This window comes from Cetorhinus maximus, chromosome 15 (genome assembly GCF_964194155.1).
Source record: "Cetorhinus maximus chromosome 15, sCetMax3.hap1.1, whole genome shotgun sequence".
Classification (NCBI taxonomy): Eukaryota; Metazoa; Chordata; class Chondrichthyes; order Lamniformes; family Cetorhinidae; genus Cetorhinus; species Cetorhinus maximus.
This window is the reverse complement of record NC_135893.1, coordinates 6008916-6031150: the sequence shown is the minus strand read 5'-3', so window position 1 is coordinate 6031150 and position 22235 is coordinate 6008916. Positions and strand designations below refer to the sequence as shown.

General features: G+C 38.5%; 1 protein-coding gene across 2 annotated transcripts in view; it reads left to right on the top strand.

The window, feature by feature from the left end:
* ube4b (ubiquitination factor E4B, UFD2 homolog (S. cerevisiae)) overlaps positions 1–22235 on the top strand; it is a 78539-nt gene that overhangs the window by 14056 nt on the left and 42248 nt on the right. The window contains exons 3-8 of one of the 2 annotated variants that reach the window (XM_078557804.1): positions 7302–7437; positions 7989–8076; positions 9155–9299; positions 9851–10076; positions 12131–12550; positions 16767–16898. In XM_078557804.1, coding sequence (XP_078413930.1) covers positions 7302–7437; positions 7989–8076; positions 9155–9299; positions 9851–10076; positions 12131–12550; positions 16767–16898 — 1147 coding nt within the window. The remainder of the gene's footprint in view (positions 1–7301; positions 7438–7988; positions 8077–9154; positions 9300–9850; positions 10077–12130; positions 12551–16766; positions 16899–22235) is intronic. The other variant, XM_078557805.1, reaches the window with a different exon arrangement.

Sequence of the window (22235 nt, the reverse complement as noted above, 5' to 3'; positions counted from 1 at the left end):
CTTAGATGTCTACAATTTACAGATTTTGTTATATTTTAATCAATTCACTTTTTTGTCTTAAATCCTGTCTCTATCCCTTTAGATTTTTAAGTCCAAAAACTAAGATGCGTTTTCACCAAGAGCGTAGTTATCTTTATTGTACTAATTTTAGCAGGCAAAAGTGGATGACGGATTTTTTTCTTCATCCTTCTGAGAACTTAAAGAAATTTGGGCGTGAACCTAATAATCAGCAGAGTGTTGGTGAAAAGACCATGATTTAAGTAGGTTGTGTATTGTGCAAGACCTGCCTTGGTGGCTCTGATATCTGGCATGTAGGACTGGTATTAAAGTTAGTGATTTATTGATACCAGTGGCTGGGAATAGGTTAAAAACAGATTTAAATAATAACTCTCAAAGAAATAGAAATAAATTCAAAATGTGGTTGTTGTGAAATGTTAACACTCCTGTCAGAATGTGGTGGCCAAATCAGTACTGTGGACCTAATTTTGACATGTGTTGAAACTGAGATTTGAATCATTTCTGGTAGTTCAGATTGCAATGCAACCCAACCCATACAAGTTTGTACTTTTTTAGCTGGTGCATCTTTCTAAATAGTAGCAATGGTTGACACATGGCTAAATTTGTTTTCATGAATTTGGGTGAAAAAATTTTTTTTGACCAAGGAACCAGTAGGATTGTTGAATCAACAGTAAAATGCGCTATTATGGGAGCAAAGGAACCGGGGTAGGCCCTCAATTTGAGTTTAATCTGCCTGCCTTCTTGTTTTCTTCATTAAACAATATTCCTATATTAAACCATGGGGCACTTGGACTTAGTTCTTTTGCTTGTGGTGCTTGCATAGCAGGTTTTGTGTCTGATGGTTATGGGCAGGTGCTGAATACTTGCCCCTATAGAGACAAACTTAGGAGAGTAAAGTGCTCCAGGTTGTTTTTCCATTCCATCTAATTTAGTTTTGGCAAAATCCCCCAGCTTGATTTGGAGCAATCTTGGTTTTTGAAATACGTTAGGCTGTTGTTTTGACTAATTGCTTTGTCTGTAGATGCCCTGGTTTAGAGAAGCAGGCCCCACCAGCAGCAGATGGGTTTTCTGATTGAAGTTTCTTTCATGCTGTGAATTGTGGGCAAATCCATCCACTATATTTTTTGAACAGTTTGAAATCAAGTTTTCAATATTTGACATGGGATTCCAGTATTGAATTATCTTTGAGATGGCAATAGTCAAGGTTTTCTTTAAATGCGGGCTCCTTCACTGTTTCTGTGCTGTTTGTCTTAGATGATATTGAGTCCTGGAGGAACAAGAACTTGTTCCAACTCAAAGATTGAATCCATCTCATCTCGTGCCAAAAACCTCATAGCTTAAACCTTGATTCTATCCTTCTCTGTGGCTGCCTGTTCTGGCTGAACTGAATGGTGTGCATCCTGGGTGTTCTATTACGCCCAGAGTAAACTTCAGTTTTTATATCCTGATCACCACCAGGATCACTTATTTCCATTTCAGTGTTGTACATGTGCTGAAACCTTCTTTGTCATCTTCACCTCCCAAGTGAGGGACTAATATAGTGCAAGAATATTTCCTGAAGGTAGTCTTCCGGCACATTCACTTGAGGTGATTCCTGCGTTAAATTACACATGTCCGAAACTGTCTTACGTTAAACTTGTAATATTTGTACACTCAGTTAAAACGAGAGAATTCCCCAACAGAGGAGGAACGTTTGAGCTCCATTAACTGCTGGCAAACATGCTGCGTGTTTAAGAGCAGTAAAGAACTAGAGCGAAAAGTTGGTTCTTTGCAGGATAACTTGGGACAAGACACAGGCAGAAAGCCTCAAATTTTACATTCATTAAAACATAAATAAGCAGCTTCTAATCTTCTGTGTACTGTTTTAAAATGTTTGAATAAATCCAATATATAATAAAATAGAAAATTTTTAACCAGATGGATACTGGAGACTATTATTCTTGTTACTATTCCTTTTACAGTTCACTAAAGGAACTGTACAGTGCAGAAATTGCCCAGAGGTTCAGATATAAGAATTTGTTTCAAATACTTGAAACAGTTTGTTAAAGCCACTGATCCTTGCTTTATGCTGTATGCTTTTATATATTTTTTCCCCCCCTCCTAACAGTTTACTTTCCTGATCCATCTTGTCACAAAAGTGTGCAGTGGGGGTTTTGGCTTTCACTAAGCTTCAGTAATATGATGGAAGCAGTCTTTCTGATCCATAGCTGTGTTGCCACTTCAATATGCTTGCGTGTTATTTTTAACTTAATCACCTTCTCAATATTTTCCATCACTACCATCATCTGTGACAGGTCAGTAACGACTATTAGCCATTCACCTAAGTATTATGTACAACACAAGTTTGACAGGACAAATGTTACAAAAATGCATTGCTTTCACAGTTCAAATGGCAAAGCGTGAAAATTTTATTTTGAAATCCCAGTAACGACTTTAATTTATGGCAATTTGTTGGACTTGTCCTCATACCACTCTGGAGAGTCTTCATCGTGACTTTCCAGGAGCCTGTGTGCATTTCACGTGTAATGAACATGCTGGTGTTTCTGGGAGTTTTGGGGTTGATGCATTTGGCTGATTGGGAAACTGGGCGTTCTTGTTTTCACTTTGCTGCCCCAAGTTGAGTTTGGAGTCTTTTGGGATTCTAAAACTTTTGAAATCACTTATGGGTAATTTAAACCTTAATACGATACATTTACATAAAATATTGCCTGTTATTTCACTTTGCCCCAGTAATAGAATTCTGAATTTTTAAAGCTGTGATTTATTTTCTGTAACTTATATATGGCAGATAGTGTTCTTTGGAAATCCAATCAAATAGTGGCAGTAGTTCATGAATGTCTTCTTTTACACCGAGCAACAGATAGAATACATGTTATAAATACATTGGCATACAGGACCTCTGTACCTAAACCTGTTTAGAATATAGAAGTTGTCTTACTAAATTTGAGCTCCAAGATGTGTTGGATTACTTCTTCTGATATGAAAATTTGGCAAAAAATTGAGCAATTACAGAATCAGTGCATTAATCCTTTTGAGATGTTCTGCTATTTGAATTTTATGGTAATTATTCATTTGGTTTGACTGAGTTGGTAGGGGATTTGAGCTATAGACTTGAAGGATGGAACTCAGGGTAGATGATTGTCTCCTGATGCTGTGGTTTCTTTTAAATTCTTTGCGGAGGTGACCTTATTCCAGCCAATCCTGGAAGCTTTTTTTTTTGGAAACTTGTTCAAAAGACATGCTGAAAGCAGAAATAGTTTGAACCTGTTTATACAACAATAGGATTAATGTTTGCACCATTTTCAAAAAAGTATAATTCTTCACTGAAATATGAAACTTCTTTATTATTACCCTTACTAAACTTTTTATCAGATTTTTTAAAACTTGTAGTATGAATATTAAGATACATTTTAAGGTCATTAATATCCCTTTTATGGTATTGATCATCTCGATGAGCCTGTGCATTCAATACAACTCTTAGATGTGCCTTCACAGCTGTATGGTTATGTTACTGAGCTAGTAATTCAGAGGCCTGGACTAATGGTCCAGAGAATGAGTTCAAATCCCCCACTATTTTCAATAAGAAAAACAGGCATCAGTAACAGTGAACATGCAGCAGTCAGATTGTTATTTTAGAAAAAAGCAATATGTTCACTGTTGTCCTTTTAGGCAAGGACACCCATTGTCCTGGACTGAGACACACCGGTCCCACACAGTGATTGACTTGTAACTGCCCTCTGAAGGCCCACTGCTACTTTCTCGAGGCAGCTATTGGCAGGCAATAAATATAAGCTTTGCCAGTGACGCCCATATTCCATAAATGAATTAAAGAGAAAGGTACACTCCAGCTATGTTTCTGAAATGCAGCAAAGTGTACGTTGGGTGTGGTCAAATTTGTTTGCATGTCCCTTACATGTTAGATATTAGGAACAGTGCTTTGGGAGATCAACTAGCATGGCATGTAAGATCAAATGCTCAAAATGTTGCTCCATTACCTTTGAAGATACAGGGGGCAACCTTGCAGAATTTTCCATCAGGCAATTAAGTATGTTGGGTTCAGTATATGGCAGGACAAACAGTCTGTGATCTGCGGAAGGAAGATGGAAATTTTGATTTTTTTTCTTAAATTAAGCTGTGCACACACCATGAGTGATGTTTCCCCCCAATTCATAGCACGCTTTGAGTGCTTGTCCTTACCAAAGTTATTTGTTTCTGGTTCGATGTGCAGCAGTGTTCACGTTTTTCCTTCTTTGACCTGCTGCCCTTTTGGCTGGACTGCATTTGCCCTGCTCATAATTGGCTCATAGCTGTGAGGAGAATAAACCCAGAATAGAAAATCACCAACCGTGCTCTTGAGAGATCCACACAGTTTCTGATTGCCTCCTAGGAAGTGCATGTCAACCCTACACATCAAAATTCAGAATTTAGGTTAACAGGTAGCGAGACTGTGTGGGCACCTCAATATTTGCAGGGGTACAAAACGCTGCAGCTTACCATCAAGGAGCATGAGGAAGGCTCCTGCTTAGCTAGCTAGGAGTAATTAACTTGTTAGGCTTGCTAGCTCATTTGAATGTAAACACATTGAGAATCCCAACTCCAGATCTCACTAATGGGCAAGAGTTGGCTGGAGCACTGCAGGTCTCTGATTCTGGTATTAGATTACTGTTTCTGCCACCAGACATTGACTCAATTCTAACCTTTCATTGCCAGGTATGTCATTCAAAGCCAACTTGACTGCTGCCTTGATTCTAGCCATTCTATCCAGGGAGGACAGTCATTAGAAAAGTGACAAATTGTGGGTTTGGACCCTTGTTGGGTGAACAGGAGATACATGGAACAGCTCCACAGCATGGAGACACACTAGGGGCACAAACCTTCAGAATTAATTGTTTGCTTCCCTGTAATCTAATCAGTCACCACCGAATACAGGAAAGTTCCGCCTTTCGTGACTTCGTTGTTCGCATATTCACTTATCTGCGCTTTGCTCACACGATGGGCGATGCAGTGTATAATGTTTGCTTATCCGTGTTTTCTTTCTCTGAGGGGATCTCTCTGGAAGCAGATTCCTTCCATTAGTCTTGCCTGTGGACATTTAATTCCCTTTTTTTTTAAAAGCACCTTTCCGACAGGGGTGAGAAACGGTACCTGGAAAGGTTGCAGCCGAAGTACAGCCCGAACGGAGAGATTAACCTGGAAGTGTCCGAATCTCTCGGTCCAGAGCCTGCAGTAACGGCATTGTTCAATTTTGAAATGTTCACCGATTTTTGTCTGCTAGTTTTGAGGTGATTCTTTTTTTTCTCAATTGAAGATTATCTCTTTTTAAAATTCTCAATACATGTCTTGTAGTCCTCAGAGGCTCCCCCACCCCACCCCACCCCACCCCTCCCACAGCTCATCTGTCATATACAGGTACCACAATTTGCTGTACAGTACTATAACTGCACAAACCAATGTTACCCTCGCATTGCTGGAACCTATCTAATTGACTCCCATTGAAAACTATGTTCATCGTTTGCAATTTTGCCGTTTGTGATGTTTCGTGGGAACGTAACCCCCATGAATGGTGGGACTTTACTGTACTGTATAGATGGACGTAGTTTCGTATCCAGCCACTAAGCAGGACATTGAAGCAACTGTTGTACCAATCACTTCCTCCTTTGCTGACTAATGCCTTTAGCATGATGGAAAGGCCATGCAGGGGTACTTGTGATGCACCAGGTATCTTGATGTCTAGACATCCAAGTACATTACTGGATATCAAGCTTCCTTCAGATTTTTGGAAGGATTTTTGGTAGAGGTGTGCCTGCCCCCAGACTGACTCACCTTCCAGGGTGCTAAGTGACAGGTCAGTGTAGATAAGAACCTCCCCTCCCTGCAACCATTTCCCTCCAACCAGTTCCTCTCATAACTTGGTCCTGGGTCTTACAACTGGGTTAAAAGAAGTTCTTCTATTGCATACCTAGGAATTCTAAACCATGGAACAGAATTGTTTGGTTGCATGAAGACAGGGCAGGGGACAAGGAATCTGAGCCCAAGCCACCATTCAAAATCATCTGTAAGTCTTCAGCTGCATGGTTTAGAGGTGCAGTTATGTTTCTAAAACCTCACATTGAAAGGCCACCAGAATGCATAGCCACTGGGCCTGATTTTTAACCCGTTCAAAACCTGCACAGTTGCAGCTCCAAGAACACAGGCTCGATACCATCCAAGACAAAGCAGCCCACTTTGCATGACACCCCATCCACCACTTAAACATTCAACCCCTTCATCGCCATAGAGTGGTGAGATGCACTGCAGCAACTCGCCAAGGCTCCTGAGACAGCACCTTTCAAACCTTCTACCATCTGGAAGAAGAAGAGCAGCAGATGTTTGGGAGCACCAGAACCTGCAAGTTCCCGATTTTGCGATGGTATTATAATGTTTGTGAAAACTCATCCATAGACTTCCCCTCCAAGTCATGCACCATCCTGACTTGGAAGGATATCACTGTTCTTTTACTGTTGCTGGGTCAAAATCTTGGAACTCCGTTCTTAACGCATGGTGGTGCACCAACACCACGTAGACTGCAGCGGTTCAAGAAAGCGGCTCACTAGTGCCTTCTTGAGGGCAATTGGGGATAGGTGATAAATGCTGGCGTTGCCATTAGCACACTCATCCCATGGATAAATTTTTAAAAAAAATAACTGGGCTCCTTGAGCTTAAGGACTGACAAACTGACATTTGTCATCACTGTCTGTTTCACCATCCACTGCGATTTATGGGTCTTGGAGCATTGGCCATTTTGTTGACATAGAAGGTTTTCTTGTAGTTCCTTTGAGAAATATTATACAATGACTTCTTCCTTCATTTCACTATGTAGTTTATTTCAGTAGGGCAAAGTTTCATTAAACTGCAGCAAGTCAAAAATAGATAAACCTAGAGTCTGCAGTGATCTCCTGTTTTCAAATGCCACAGAGCTTAGCAGTTTTTCAGAATAGGTTTGGCATTATATGTAGTAAATAAATCAACATCTGAAGTTCAAGTGAAATTTAAATTGTCAACTCCAATGCTGGATGCACATTTTATAATGAAGGGCAAGGTAGTGGAGTTAGCTCCCTATCCACCTCAGTACAAGTACCAGTTATGTCATTGTTTCATTGCAGCACTGTTGGTATTCTGACCTCGCAATGGAAGGTTTTTTTAAAAAAAAACTCTTCTTTTGCAATTAAAAAGCTTAAAATGTTTTGCTCTTCTCTTCCAATGTTAAGTAGGTCTGTGTTACTGAATATTATCTATTCTCTCAGGTGTTGCACATAGAAGCCAGAGCAGTGAAGGGGTGAGCTCACTCAGCAGTTCCCCGTCAAATAGCCTTGAAAACCAGTCTCAAAGTCTGTCCAGATCTCAGAGTATGGATATCGATAGTGTGTCCTGTGAGAAAAGGTAATCAATCTATAGCTGTGAATCAGCAACCTTTGTACTTACATGTGGCCCTCCTGTGTAGCCATCATAAAAGTTAATTTAAAGAAGCAATGATTGAACATGAAGCTTAGACAAATTAAAGCCTGTATTCTTAAGAAACCAAAATTTGGATTTTTATTTCAAGAATAAATTTGTAATTCCAGTTGAACAACATGCTAATTATTGATGTCTTAATGCAATTGTTTGAATGTGTTTATTGTTAGTATAGAACAACTTAAGATGACCAGTGAGCCTGAGTGTTCTATTTTCAATAGCCACATCAATCCATGATTTGATTTGAGATAATGTAAGAATTTGAGTATAATGTAGTAAATGCAGTAATACTGGAACAAATGGTTTTTGCAGTCATTGGAGCACATTAACATTACCTGCAATGGATCTACTAAATTACTGAAACAAAGAAGGGAAAACTGATCTACAGACAGTGCCGTCCATGGTTTTTAAGACAAACTTACAGCAGATTAATAGTTAATTACTGTATAGATTAAGTAATATGTTCCTCTTCTAAACAGCATGTCCCAAGTGGATGTAGACTCAGGAATTGAAAATATGGAAGTCGACGAGGGTGATCGCCGGGAAAAAAGGAGTCTGACTGATAAGGTATATCCACTGATGCTTGTGCAGATTCTGCTCAGTAATTTTGCACGGGAAGCCTCCATTAATGGCTAAGTGTTCATGTGTTTTAAAGCAGCGAAATCAGATTTTGCTTTATCCTTTCTCAAGTCTGAAATTTGAATAGGGTCTGGGAAAAAGTTGACAAGTTATTTTTAAACTGTTGCAGATTGCTGATGTATAGTTGCTAAGTAGTTTAGTTAAGACACGCTGGTTTAAAGCTAAGGTCGTACTTTCAAGTTCCAGCTGTTTGTGAAGAGTTTAATGGGATCTCTGCTGCTTCACTCAGGGCAGCTTATGAATGTGGTTCATGTCATTTGGATGAGGGAGAAAGAATGAGCTCTTGCTTTTATGTCTAAGATTAGCATTGAGGCAGGGCATACCTTGAATAGATACACTTTGTACCAGAATTTATATGGAAATATTTACCATTGACCATTGTATCATACACAACTTATGTTATAATGAAATACTGATGGAAAAATATCATCATTGATTCATTAGATTGATATGATTTGCTTTGATCGATATGATTTGATCCTGACTTGGAAAAATATCGCTGTTCCTTCACTGTTGCTGGGTCAAAATCCTGGAACTCCCTCCCTCACGGCACTGTGGGTGTAACCTGCACCACATGGACTGCAGTGGTTCAAGAAGGCAGCTCAGCACCTCCTTCTCAATGGCAATTAGGGATGGACAATAAATGCTGGCCTAGCCAGCGATGCCCAGTCCGCATAAATGAATTTTTAAAAAAAAAACTCTGAAATATTAAGATGCCTTGGATAGATTGGATAAATGCAGTGTTTAATATAACATTAAGTCGTATAGATGATGAAAGTTCCTGCACCTGATTATTTCAAAGTTAAATGTTTCTGGCTGGGGTAGCAGAAGGGAGCTACGTTTGGTGTCATTGTTCTCGGAGTAGGGAGGACAAATATTGATGGAGTTCTTGCTCGTCTTTTCAATCTAATGACCTCACCTACTCCACCTTTCAATGTGCAGCTCTGGTGTTGTGGATGTCTGGTATCTGCACCAGTCAGTCATTGACAACTGCTTTTGTTTTTAGGAACCCTTGTTGGGGTCAGATGTATCAGAAGAACAAGCACTTTCGCTTATATGTAAAATCTTCCGAGTCTCCTGGAAGGAGCGTGATCGGGATGTGATTTTCTTACCTGGTCTGGCTACAGAGTTTAAACAGAATGCAAAAGAAGGTGAGAACTAACAACAATAATTGATAGGCTGAAATAACCCTTCACCAAATCTTTTCGGCCAAGGACAACCTTCAAGCAAGATTTGGAAAGTCACGCCCTTCCTTACCTGTGGTTTGTATCTTAGCTCTCACTTGTTCTAATGTCAGGTTTCTGTTTGTCACATTTTATTTCTCTGTTTGAGAGTCTCTCTGTTCTGCATTCCCCTAATATGATTTAAATATTTAGCATCTAGGGGCAGCTTTTGTTATTCACACAGGGTATTAGAAAATGTCCCCCCAAGTCCATGTGCTGACTCTAGATTGGTCTGCATGGGCATCCAGAGTTCAGGTTAAGTATTGACTTGTAAATGGACCTCCAGCTGGCTAATAATAAAATTAATTGCAGTGTATGTTTGTAGAGGGGAAACTGTCTTCTCAGTTTGCCCAGTAGGATTATTCTGAGAGGGACAAAATTGTGAAGCAAATAAATTAGGTGTGAAAATGTCTGCTATAATCTAACTCTGTAGGAATCGAATTGAATATTATCTGTTGAAGTATATTTTGCTTGACTAGTTTTCTCAGACTGGAAAGACCTGATTGGCCAGATTCTAATGGAGGTTCTGATGCTGTCCACTCAAATGCCAGAAGACAACCCATTTGCCAGTTTGACTGCCACCTCTCAACCTATTGCAGCAGCTGCAAGGTCACCTGACAGGAATTTGCCCCTTAACCCTTCAAGTCATGGAACAAGTCCTATGTTTTGCAGCCCGGGCTCTTTTGGTGCCAGTTCTTTATCGAGGTAAGTGTGATAAGAGTCCAGATGTTTTCTGACCTGTTCAAATATTTACAAGTAAGTTCAGGGCTTATAATGTGGAGTGGTGTTTTTATAATTGCATTGAAAATATTGGTGACAAAAAAAAGCATGGGAGTGGGTGTAGTGAAATAACCAATCACAATTTTTATTGTTATACAGTACTTGCTCTCTACCAATCTTCTAAAGGACATGAAATGGGACATTTTCATAATTTGAAACCGTATTATTTGGTGTATGCTTTTGATAAAGAAGGCTTTTGTGTATTACATTATAATCTTTTCTGGTTTATCTTTTCCTTTCTTTGATTAAATCTGGAAATTCTGCCTTTGATCCTTCACTTGTGTTTAACATTTTGTCTTCCCACTTTTTGATCTTGCCATGCAATTCTATTTTTTTCTCTGATAGCTGAAGATATAGGTGTGGTTAATAATTGTCCATTGGAAAAACAGTTATCGACTCATTGCTGGACCTTTTCTCCTGAGTGTCATTTCCCATGTATCGGTGCACTTCTCCATTTATTGGAATGCTCAGCTCTGAGACCTTTTTCCTTTTGGAGAGTGTAGGAATGCAGTCAAGTGTTCATGTCCCTCATTTGCATCAAGAATAACGATGCAGCATATATACCAGTTGACTCCAGTAATTAGCTCAAATTACTATATAAAATAAAGTATATCATTTGATTTTAAATCTAAATAATTTTCACAAAGTAGTTGGCTCAGATTTTAGCATTGGCAATTGTCTAGCAAGTATAGGTTTATGATGGGTCATACGTATTGTGTATATTTTAGATAATGCTTGAAAGTGATAAGTAAACCACTGGATAGCAAATGAATGAGGTGCATTGACCATGTCATAGCGTTTTATTTTTCAGAATTTGCTATTTTTAAAAAAAAAAATCACCTCTTCTAATTAGGACTGGAAGGGGGGGAAGGAATTTGTTTTTTCACATGTTTTATCTATAATAGTTTCGACAGCTGTTTGGCTAGTTCTTGTGACAACTTCTGGACTTGTGTTGTGTTATGTAATACTTAGAGGAAGGGAGCCTATGACACAGAACTAAGACTTGTGGTAGGAAGAGAGGCTTGGAATAAGACTGAATTAAATCCAGTGCTGACACAGACTATAAATCATTTTGGTCAAGATTTGTAAAACCCATAAATTTAAGTATAAACCAATGTTGTAAATCAAATTTGTGTAGCATGAATACTGGACATTGTTTAATTCTCATTGAACTAGAGTTAATGAGTTACTTTCTCAATTTTGATCCAATGTATGCTCATAATTGGAGGCTAAAGTAAAGTAGGATTTTTTTCGATTAATGTTCCATTGACATTAATTATAAAAACTTTATTTTGATTGTGCTTATTTTCCAGTAACTTTAAACATGTTTGAATAAATTATCCATGCTAATCAATTCCTAGTTCAGGACATATTTTTTTGCCTTAGAAGAAAGTACTTGAGGCAGTGATTAGATGCTTTCAACTAATTGTTTTTTCTGATAATGTGGACAAGAGTTCCTGTAGCTTTGAATAGGGCTGATTTATTTCTGTGTAAAACAATGTTCCTTCTCTTAATTTCACTACTGCAATTTAATAAAATCAGGAATACCTTGATGCCAACTATTAGTTATTTGCTGTATTAATTGAAGAAGTGAGGGAGTGAAAAACAAACGATTTACGTCAGTGGCTATGATGGTAAAATCTATTTTACCAGTGTTTTGTATTCCATTATGATATAGAACTGAAGTGTAAGCTGCTGTGCTATTTAATGTGACTAAGCTCTTCATGACTACTCATAAAATGTGGTTGTTTTGTGATTTCCTGGGTATTGTAAGAACATTATTTAATGCACATAGTCATCATTTGCAGAATTAATTGGGATTAATGCTCCCACTGTGTATACGAATGCTAATATATGTGGAAGCATAAATGCAGGCTTTTCTAGTGCAATTCTAGTGTTACAACCCTGTTGATCTTTTACATGCTGTTTTCATTTTTCTCTCTTCTTGCTTTCTAACTTCTCTCATCTCAATATTCTAGTCTGTATGGAAGCAGCCCAACTTCTCGATCCTTTACAGCAAGCCAGCCTTCCAAGATTGCTGGCAGTGCGAACCAGCAGCCTAACTTTGCAAGCCCTGTTTCACAGACGCCCAGTTCTCCATGCCAACGTACAATGGCAACTAGTTCATCCTCAACTCAGGCCAGTTCTTCAGGACAACCATCATTGACCATGAGCTGCCCACCCTTATTCTCAACTTCTCCCAGGCTAAGAAATGTTCGTACAAATCCATTGCCAATCACACCTGTGTCTTCTAGCCCACAAGCCATAACCACTAGCCCTTCATCAATCCAAATGAGTTCTCCGAGACGACGACCCTCTGTCATGGGTCCACCATTATTTCTAGTCACTTCTCCTCCAGCAGCCTCCCGCTCCTCTCCACTGAACCAGCTACCGCCTAGGTATTGTACATTAGAATATATCAAGTTGTGAAAAAAGTCCTGTTCTGAGCTCTTCTAAATATTTTTATATTAGGACATTTATTCAAATTTAGGATAGTTTTTTTTTAGATATAAAATATACAAATTTGAATTACCATAACAGTCACAAGTACACCAACTAAGTTTTCAACACGCTTTCACTTCTTTGTTTTAGCATGAGCAGTTTTAAAAAAAAAAAGACTAGATCTTTAATTGCCTTGACGAATGGGATTTGCCACCTTTTTAGGTAGACCACTCAATCTAGTATACCAAGAGAATGTAGTAAACCTGGGAAGTAAGAGCAGATCAGGGAAATTCCTCAGTATTCCAGCTTCTGCTAATGGCAAGATTGAATAAATTTGTAGACACTTAAGATGCCTATCCATTAAGTTATTTTGTTTTTAGTGCTCTCCATACTGAAGATATTCAACTATACACAAGATAAATGGGATGCATTTTAAGAATAGGTTAGAGAATACAAAGCAACCATATTCCATTATGAAAAAAGTAGGGGGGGACACAAATAAAGTAATATAAAAGCAAAATACTGCGGATGCTGGAAATCTGAAACAAAAATTGCTGGAAAAACTCAGCAGGTCTGACAGCCTCTGTGGAGAGGAAGACAGAGTTAATGTTTTGAGTCTATGAAGAGTCATACGGACTCGAAACGTTAACTCTGTCTTCCTCTCCACAAATAAAGTAATATGGTGGGAGAAAGAGACAAGTTCCCAAGTATAATTCTGCAGATAAAATGGGGATAGATAATAGAACAAGGTTAAGAAACTGGTCAAAAGAGCTTTATTAGAAAGCAAAATTAAGATTAAGGGGAATATAAAGTACAGTATAAAAGGCCTTTATAGATTATATATATATTCATGGCAAAATGGAGGCCGGGAGCACAGTAAGATTCCAAGTGTGCCTCTAATAAATGCCTAAGCAATGGTAAATATCTGAAACACTTTTTGAAAACAATGTTCACTTGAGAAACTGTAGGCTTCCTTCCCAGTTAAAGGTGGAATTTCCAGGGACGATGAATAAAATATTAAATGTTAGGAATTATGATGAGATAATAAGGCTGAGAGCATTAGAACAGGAGGCATCACCTGACCTGGATCAGTTGCTCGCTATAGTCCTAGAAAAGTGGCAAATGAAATTGGTCATATTCTGGCAGGCATTTTTTAAGGAATTCATTCTAAATGGGTACAATGCTTGAAGATTGGAAAAATCAAAAATGTTATACTTGTTATAAAAATGGTTATAAATTTAGCCTAGCTATGGAGTAGGTAAAGCTTAAAGGCATCAAATGAAAGTAGAAAGTAATGAAGCACTGATGAAAAACTTGGACCAATAAGAGGGGATTGGTATGGCTTTATGGGTGGAAGTCACCTGGAATGCTATATGTATTTTTACGCTACAATGAGGACGTCCTGGCTGTAGAGAGGCTGAAGAGGAGGGCAGCTAATCTGACATCCAGGAATAGGCACTTGAATTTAGAGAGGCTGAAGAAGCTGCAGAAATGAAGCTTGGGAGACCTTGTCAAAGCTTTCAAGATTTTGAGCATTATAATTAAACTGAGCCCCAGTTTGCATAGCCAAAAACACAGCTACAGAGGCCACGGATGTAAGCTTAGAACAGGAAAGGTGAACAGCTTAGATTTAACTATTTCACGTGATAGATGTTGAAGATGTGGAACAAACAGCTCAGGGAGACAATTAAGAGCAATTATTTTGACCCAGGAGCTGAATAGTTTTATTTTTGGTGGAAGAATTGATTAAGAAATAGTGAGTAGCGTATGGTCTTGAATTTGAACCAGCTAGAGGGGTTGCAGTGGTCTTTTCTTGTCCTGTCTGCTTCTGTGTTTGCTGAGCGTGTCAATTTCAGAAATTTCAGTTTATGCTCATGCTGCTGACTTCCCTTTCTTTTTGTCCTGAGTTCTTCATTATAGACTCATGTACCAGAGAATATAAACAGTGCATTCCTAAAATTGACAATGCTGCAGAAAATTGAATATACATCTGGCAGATCGGGCTAGAAATAAAAATGCTGAAACAGTTGCTGAAGCCGTTTAAAAGATTTAGTACTGCAGATGTAGTCATCTGCTCTTAAAGACATTTTAATAGTTCAATTATTCTCAATCATTTGTAAAGGTGCTGTTTCTGGAAAAATTCAGCTCATCACTACTTTTCCCACATTTAAAGGTACTTAGAGAATATCCTTGTGAAGCTTCAGAATTTGCAGCAGTTCCTATTGAAAGGCACACTGAACGGTATTTTCATCTAAAGCTGTTGGTGCTGGAAACCTGAAATAACAGAAAATGCTGGAAATACTCAGCAGGTTAGACAGCATCTGTGGAAAGAAATAGAGTTAATGTTTCGGGTTGTGATAAAGGATCATCAACCTCAAATGTTAACTCGTTCTCTCCACAAATGCTGTCTGACCTGAATATTTTCAGCATTTTCTGCGTTTATTTCAGAACAGTATCTACTATCTTCCATATATGGTAATTGGATTTGCATGGTGCATGATTCCTTTTTTTTTCTGTTACCACTTTTTACTCAAATCAATATTGTTATAGCCTCACTATTAAGATTGTGCCCAAGGGTGATTACCAAATATCAAGTGAAGTTCACATTCTGTAGTACCTATAGCGTACTTGAAATAAGCTTTTCCATAGTTCACTTTTTTATTGGAATCTTTGTCACCCTCTTATGTTGCACTTACATTGATATTAGCAACGAAAAGTTTAAAGTAGTCTAACTTGTGGTATGTTGATGTTATCGACATTAGTTATTATAACAAAAAAATTCTCATTCATTCTGAATGGTAGAAATCACTTGACTTTGATAAAACTTCTGGAATTTCAGTTTAAAATGAATTTGTTCTACAAGATTTGGCTTGTAAAATTATTTTTGAGATTTTTGTACGTTTTTCTCACACCATAAGAGATGACATTGCAGAGGAAAGAAACACTTGGGCATTCAGCACCTACATCAAACTCTTCCAGCTAAGCTTGAACATGGATAGTGCAGGGTGAAACTCCATTTATTCTGTTTCAGTAATGTGTCTTAACTCAAGTCTGAGACAAAATCCTTTGCATCAATGGCCATTGTAACCTTTCTGAACGAGACTCCCAGTTTGTGATGTGGACTCATTCCATTAATACTGGGTTGAGAGAGTAGATGTTTTTTGTAGCAGCTGACTAGCTGAACACTTTCCAAGTTACATAGCTTTTGATTGGTCCTTTTTAACATTTTATTTATAACATTATGATTCAATGAACTTGAAGGACGCATCGTAACCTAACACTGCTGTCCTCGCTAGCTTATTGAGTTAACGTTCTCAAGGTTTCTACTCATTGTCAATTTTAGTAAAAGGACCTATCTTGATGGGCCTTGAAAATGGCCCCAGTAGAATTTGATTTGCCTTTTCTGTTTAGAATTAGATGATCATTTAGCTACTTGAATATTTGTGTCATCCTCTGTATTTTCTCAACAGTATTGGTAATGGTACCTTTATAATTGAGTGTGAGCTGAATTTCTCCGTGATACTTTGTGCTATACTCCTAAAATTAAAGATTAGACGGAATCAAATCAGTTGCAATTATAAGCTGGCTATTTGCAGAAGTACAAAATTATGTCAATTCCAAAGTAAACTTTTCTTTCTTAAAATTAAGTTTCACAGAATCAACTTTGATGGGTTTGGCTATTGGTTATAGAACATCATTACAGAGCATAGATCTGGACCTCTGCAGCACTCATGAAAGTTACAGCATGTCTAATCCATTAGAAATGAATTACACAGTTTGTTAAAAGCAAAATACTGCGGATGCTGGAAATCTAGAACAAAAACAAAAATACCTGGAAAAACTCAGCAGGCCCGACAGCATCTGCGGAGAGGGACACAGTTGACGTTTCAAATCCGTATGACCCTTCATCAGAACTAAGAAATATGGTATTTCTTAGTTCTGATGAAGGGTCACACAGACTCGAAACGTCAAATGTGTCCCTCTCTGCAGATGCTGTCGGGCCTGCTGAGTTTTTGCACAGTTTGTTCTTAACTGTATTCTAGGACTCAATTGTTTAACACACTCAAATACATTACATTTAAGCACAATACATCAAATTTCATGTTTTGATTCAATGTCTTTTTCCCCCAATCTTGGTTTTTATGCTAAATCTCTCAATCTTCCCTCTGGTAGTATCTACAACAACCCCTTTTCCCTTCTCCTCTTCGCTCTTTCTGATTTACCTGAGGACAGCAGTGATGATGATGACGATGATGATGATGAGGAAGATGATGTTGATTTGTCTAGTGTCCAGTTTGGTTCCAGGTATTGGTTGTACAAGGCTGGCAGCTTTTGTTATAACAGGCATGGGGTTAAGCATTTGAATGTGCAACTAACAGTGTGATTTTTTTTTATATATACATAGCTACAGTAGGATCTTTTTATTACCTTGACCCATTCCTTCATTTCTTATCACACATTCTTTCACTTTGCTCACTTGTACACTGCTTTGTTTGAGTTTTGAGCTTTTTATTTGAGCTGTAAATGCTGTGCTGGGGAGTGAGCCCTGTTGGTATAGTGTCGCTAAAAATATATAAATATTTGTCAGTAAACTGAAGTTCCTTCCCTCCATTCTTAGACCTTAAACCAGATGTAAAGAAGTGTACAACCATAGTCCTGAATAACACTCTCTCCTTTGCCTTTTTAAAATATTGAGTGCTCAATGGTGTGGATTATGATTGCAACCCTATGACGCTTCATTTATGATGTTGTACGTTGGTGCTGTAATGTACTGTGCTGGTATTTGTCCTTGAAAATAAATATAATGCTTGCCACATAGAAGCAAATTGAAGTATTGCGGTAATGGAGTCGCAAACCTGCAACCATGGATATGAATGTCTCCACCATTTGATTTCATTTACTAAGAAACAGTCAAATGGTATTTTCTGAATGGATCAACAGTACCTATAAGTATGGCTACAAATACAATTCATTGTCAGTATTGGATAGTTTTCTAAAAAACCTAAAGCCCAGTGTTATTGAATTTGAATATACTTTGTTCACTGTAACTGTATTGAAATGTGATGTGGTTTTAAAAATTGTTAAAACCGATTGCTAATGAAATGTTTGGACTGCATGTTCAATACAGTTGAACATATTTGAGTCGTTTATATTCCCTTGGTAACAAAATTGGGAAGTACTCTTGCGTGCAGGGCAAGCTGAAAATGTTCTGATTTGTTGTACTCCTGCCACCTTGTTTGGATTTGGGAAGACATGGTCTGGTTTATATATCCTAATGAGCTGTTCCTTGTATGTAATGAGACATGATTTTATACTCGTGATTTCATTTGAGATAATTTCCCAATTTTAGTTAGGTTTAATGGAAATTGATATGGAAAGGAGAAATCCATGACCTAGTCTTGAAAGGCCAGTCTTAATGGTTTTTTTTTTTGTAATTGTTTACAGAGCAATCTAAATTGAGAATTTAGAATAGATTGCTTGCATTTCCTCTGCTTTTGCAGCAAATCTATTATGTAGACAGAAACGGTGGGAAAGAACATTAGAGAAATAATGTTTCTCTAATTACATTGCATGGTTTCCTTCACTGTCACTGGGTCAAAATCCTGGAACTCCCTCCCTAATAGCACTGTGGATGTACCTATACAACATGGGCTGCAAAGGTTCAAGAAGGCAGCTCTCCACCACCACCTTCTCGAGGACAATTGGGGATGGGTAATAAACGCTGGCCTTGCCAGCGACGCCCACATCCCATGAATGAATTTTAAAAACCATTACCGTCCACTAATGCCAATGAAATTATCAATCTTTTAGAACCAAGATGCATGTAATTCACTACTTCAGGAAAACATGGAGGATTGTCTGTTGAAGTGTATTTGAATACTGCCCTCTCACCTCTGGACTTGGATTTAAAGTCAGCAAAGTTGATTAAATGGAAGTCTGCTCTTTCTTAGCTGTAAAGATCCTCCATGGAGCAAGTTTGAGCCATTCATGACTTTGAAATACAAAATTGCTCCATGTTGGTGGATTAGGCAGACAAGTGGCAGATGAAGTTAAATGCAGAGAAGTGCGAGGTGATTTGTTTTGGCAGGAAAGAAATAGTGAGACAGTGTAAAATAAAGGGCGAGCCTGTAAAGGAGGTGCAGGAACAGAAGGACCTCATTGTATACTTACATAGGTCATTGAAGATGGCAGGGCATGTTGAGAGAGCATAAAGAATAGGCTCTATTCATAGGGGCATTGAGTACAAGAGTAAGGAGGTCATGTTGAACCTGTATAAGAGACTAGGCCTCATCTAGAGTACCGTGTCCAGTTCTGGGTGCCATACTTGAAGGATGTGAAGGCACTGGAGAGAATACACAAGAATGATTCCCAGGATGAAGAACTGTAGCTACAAGGATAGATTGAAGAGGTTGGGACTGTTTCCCTTGGAGAAAAGAAGCCTGGGAGGAGACTTGATAGAGGTATTAAAGATCCTGAGGCGTCTAGACAGGGTAAATAGTGAGAAACCTGTCCCACTCAAGAGAACATCAAGAACTACGGGGCACAAATTCAGAATAATTGGCAAAAGGATGTGATGTGAGGAAAATTTTTTCACCCAGAGGGTGGTTGGAGTCTGGAACAAACTTCCTGAAAGGGTGGTGGAGGCAGGTTCGATTGAGGTATTCAAAAGGGAATTGGATTGCGATCTGAAAAGAGAGATGTGCAAGGTTGTGGGGATAAGGCAGAGTGGAACTAGGTGGAATGCTCTTTCAGAGAGCCAGTGCAGACTCAATGAGTCAAATAGCCTCCTGCACTGTAGAGATACTGGTGATACTGTGAATTGACCAACTTTGAGCATTCATGATATTCTGATGTAGGAGATGGTATTGTGTTCTTCTGAGGTTAAAGGCACACTGCTGTCTAATCCAGATGAGAAGCATCTTAGTTCACAAGTGTGAAATGAGTGGCAATGTATTAACATATTTGATTTAATTTTCAAGCTTGTTTTGGACTCTCGTATGCTCAATTTGTTTTATATTGATCAGTTAATAAGTGACACTGCAAAGTAATATGGTGATCATTTTTTTTAGTGGTCGTACTAAAATAAACAACTGAGGTTTGGTTGAGAAACCAACTGTTACCTGCCATGTTTCTGTTGGGCACAGCCTATTTGTTTCATTATTTAGTCTGTTAAACTTCACTATTTAGATGCTTTTTTCCTAGGAAACAGTGAGCACAACATGGTAGAATTTAGCATTCAGTTGGAGAGTGAGAAATTTGGGTTGGAAACAACTGTGCAAAACTTGAATAAGGGTAATTACAAAGGAGTGAGGGCAGAGTTGGCTGGAGTGGACTGGGAAAGGAGTTTGGCGGCAAAGACTGTTGATGAACGATGGCAGACATTTAAGAAAATAGTTCATGATTCACAACAAAGAGATATCCCAGTGAGGAAGAAGGATTCTAGGAAGGGGATAAACTCACCATGATTAACCAAGGAAGTTAAGGATAGTATCAAATTGAAAGAAAAAACATACAATGTGGTAATGATTAGTGGTATACCAGAGGATTGGGAAAGTTTTAAAAACCAACAAAAGAAGACCAGAAAAATAAAGAGGGAGAAAATAAACTTTGAGGGTAAACTAGCAAGTAATATAAAAACAGTAAGAGCTTCTTTAAATATATAAAAAGGAAGAGAGAGGCTAAAGTGAACATAGACCCCTTAGAGAATGAGGCTGGGGAAATAATAATGGGGAACCAGGAAATGGCAGAGGAGTTGAATAAATACTTTGCATTAGCCTTCACAGTAGAAGACACTAATAGCATTCCAAAAATACTAAATAATCAAGGGACAAAAGTAGGGGAGGAAATAAATACAATAACTATCACTAGAGAAAAAATACTTGGGCAACTAATGGGGCTAAAGGCCGATAAATCCCCTGGACCTGATGGGTTGCATTCTAGGAAATTAAAGGAAGTAGCTACAGAGATAATGGATGCATTGGTAGTAATCCTCCAAGAATCCTTAACCTCTGGGACTTTTCCAGAATTTTGGAAAACTGCCAATGTAGCACCCTTATTCAAAAAGGGAGGGAGACAAAAAACAGGTAACTATAGGCCAGTTAGCTTAACATCCATCATTGGGAAAATGTTTAGAGTCCATTATAAAGGATGTAATATCAGAGCATTTAAAAATGCATAATATAATCAAGCAGAGTCAGCATGGCATCATGAAGGGGGGAAATCATACCTGACAAATTTATTAGAATTCTTTGAGGAGGTAACAAGCAGGACAGATAAAGGGGAACCAGTAGATGTAATATATTTGGATTTCCAATAGGCGTTCGATAAGGTACCGCACATAAAGCTATTTAATAAGATAAGAGCCCATGGTGTTGGGGTAGTATATTAGATAGAAGATTGGCTAACTAATAGAAGAAAGAAAGTTGGGAGAAGGGCATTTTGAGGATGGCACCCTATAAATAGTGGAGTGCCACAAGGATCAGTGCTGGGGCCACAGTTATTTACAATATATATTAATGACTTGGATAAGGGAAGCGACCGTACTATTGCCAAGCTTGTGGATGACACAAAAATAGGTGGGAAGGCAAATAGTGAGGATGACAGCGTCTACAGAGGGATATAGACAGGTTAAGTGAGTGGGCAAAAACTTGGTGGATAGAATATAATGTGGGAAAATGTGAGGTTATGCACTTTGGGGAAGAATAGAGGAGTTGAATATTATTTAAGTGGAGGAAGATTGCAGAAAGCTGCAGCACAGAAAGTTAGCGTACAAGTTCAGCAAGTAATAAGGAAGGCAAATGGAATATTGGCCTTTATTTCAAGGGAATGGAGTATAAAAATAGGGAAGCCTTGCTAAAACTACACAAGGCACTAGTTAGAACACACCTAGAATACTGTGAATGGTTTTGGCCCCTTATCTAAAGAAAGATATACTGGCATTGGAGGCAGTCCAGAGGAGGTTCACTAGGTTGATCCTGGGTATAGAGGGATTTTCTTATTAGGAGAGGTTGAGTAGGTTGGGCCTGTACTCATTGGAATATAGAAGAATGAGAAGCGACCTTATTGAAGCATATAAGATTCTTAGGGGGCTTGACAGGGTAGATGCTGAGAGATTGTTTCCTCTTGTGGGAGAGTCTAGGACCAGAGGGCATAATCTCAAAGTAAGGGGTCGCCCATTTAAGACAGAGATGAGGAGGAATTTTTTCTCTGAGAGTAGTGAATCTGTGGATTTCTTTACTACAGAGAGCTGTAGAGGCTGGATCGTTAAGTATATTCAAGGCTGAGATAGACAGTTTTTTAATCAGTAAGGGAATCGAGAGTTATGGGGAAAAGGCAGGAAAGTAGAGTTGAGGGTTATAAGATCAGCCTTGATCTCATTGAATGGTGGAGCAGACTCGATGGGCCGAATGGCCTACTTCTCCTATGTCTAATGGTCTCTTGTGCCTTTGAACAGCATGCATTGAAAAGTTTGACCGTATATACCTGGATTTATGCATGTTCACTAACTTGACTCCTTCAAACAAATTATGTAATTTAATGTTCCAGAAAGCTTTAGACAGACATGTATGTTGGTGTCACCTCTCTGAAAGGCAATTTGACTGGCTTATGAAGTGTTTTTCATATGATCAGGAGGTGTCTGTT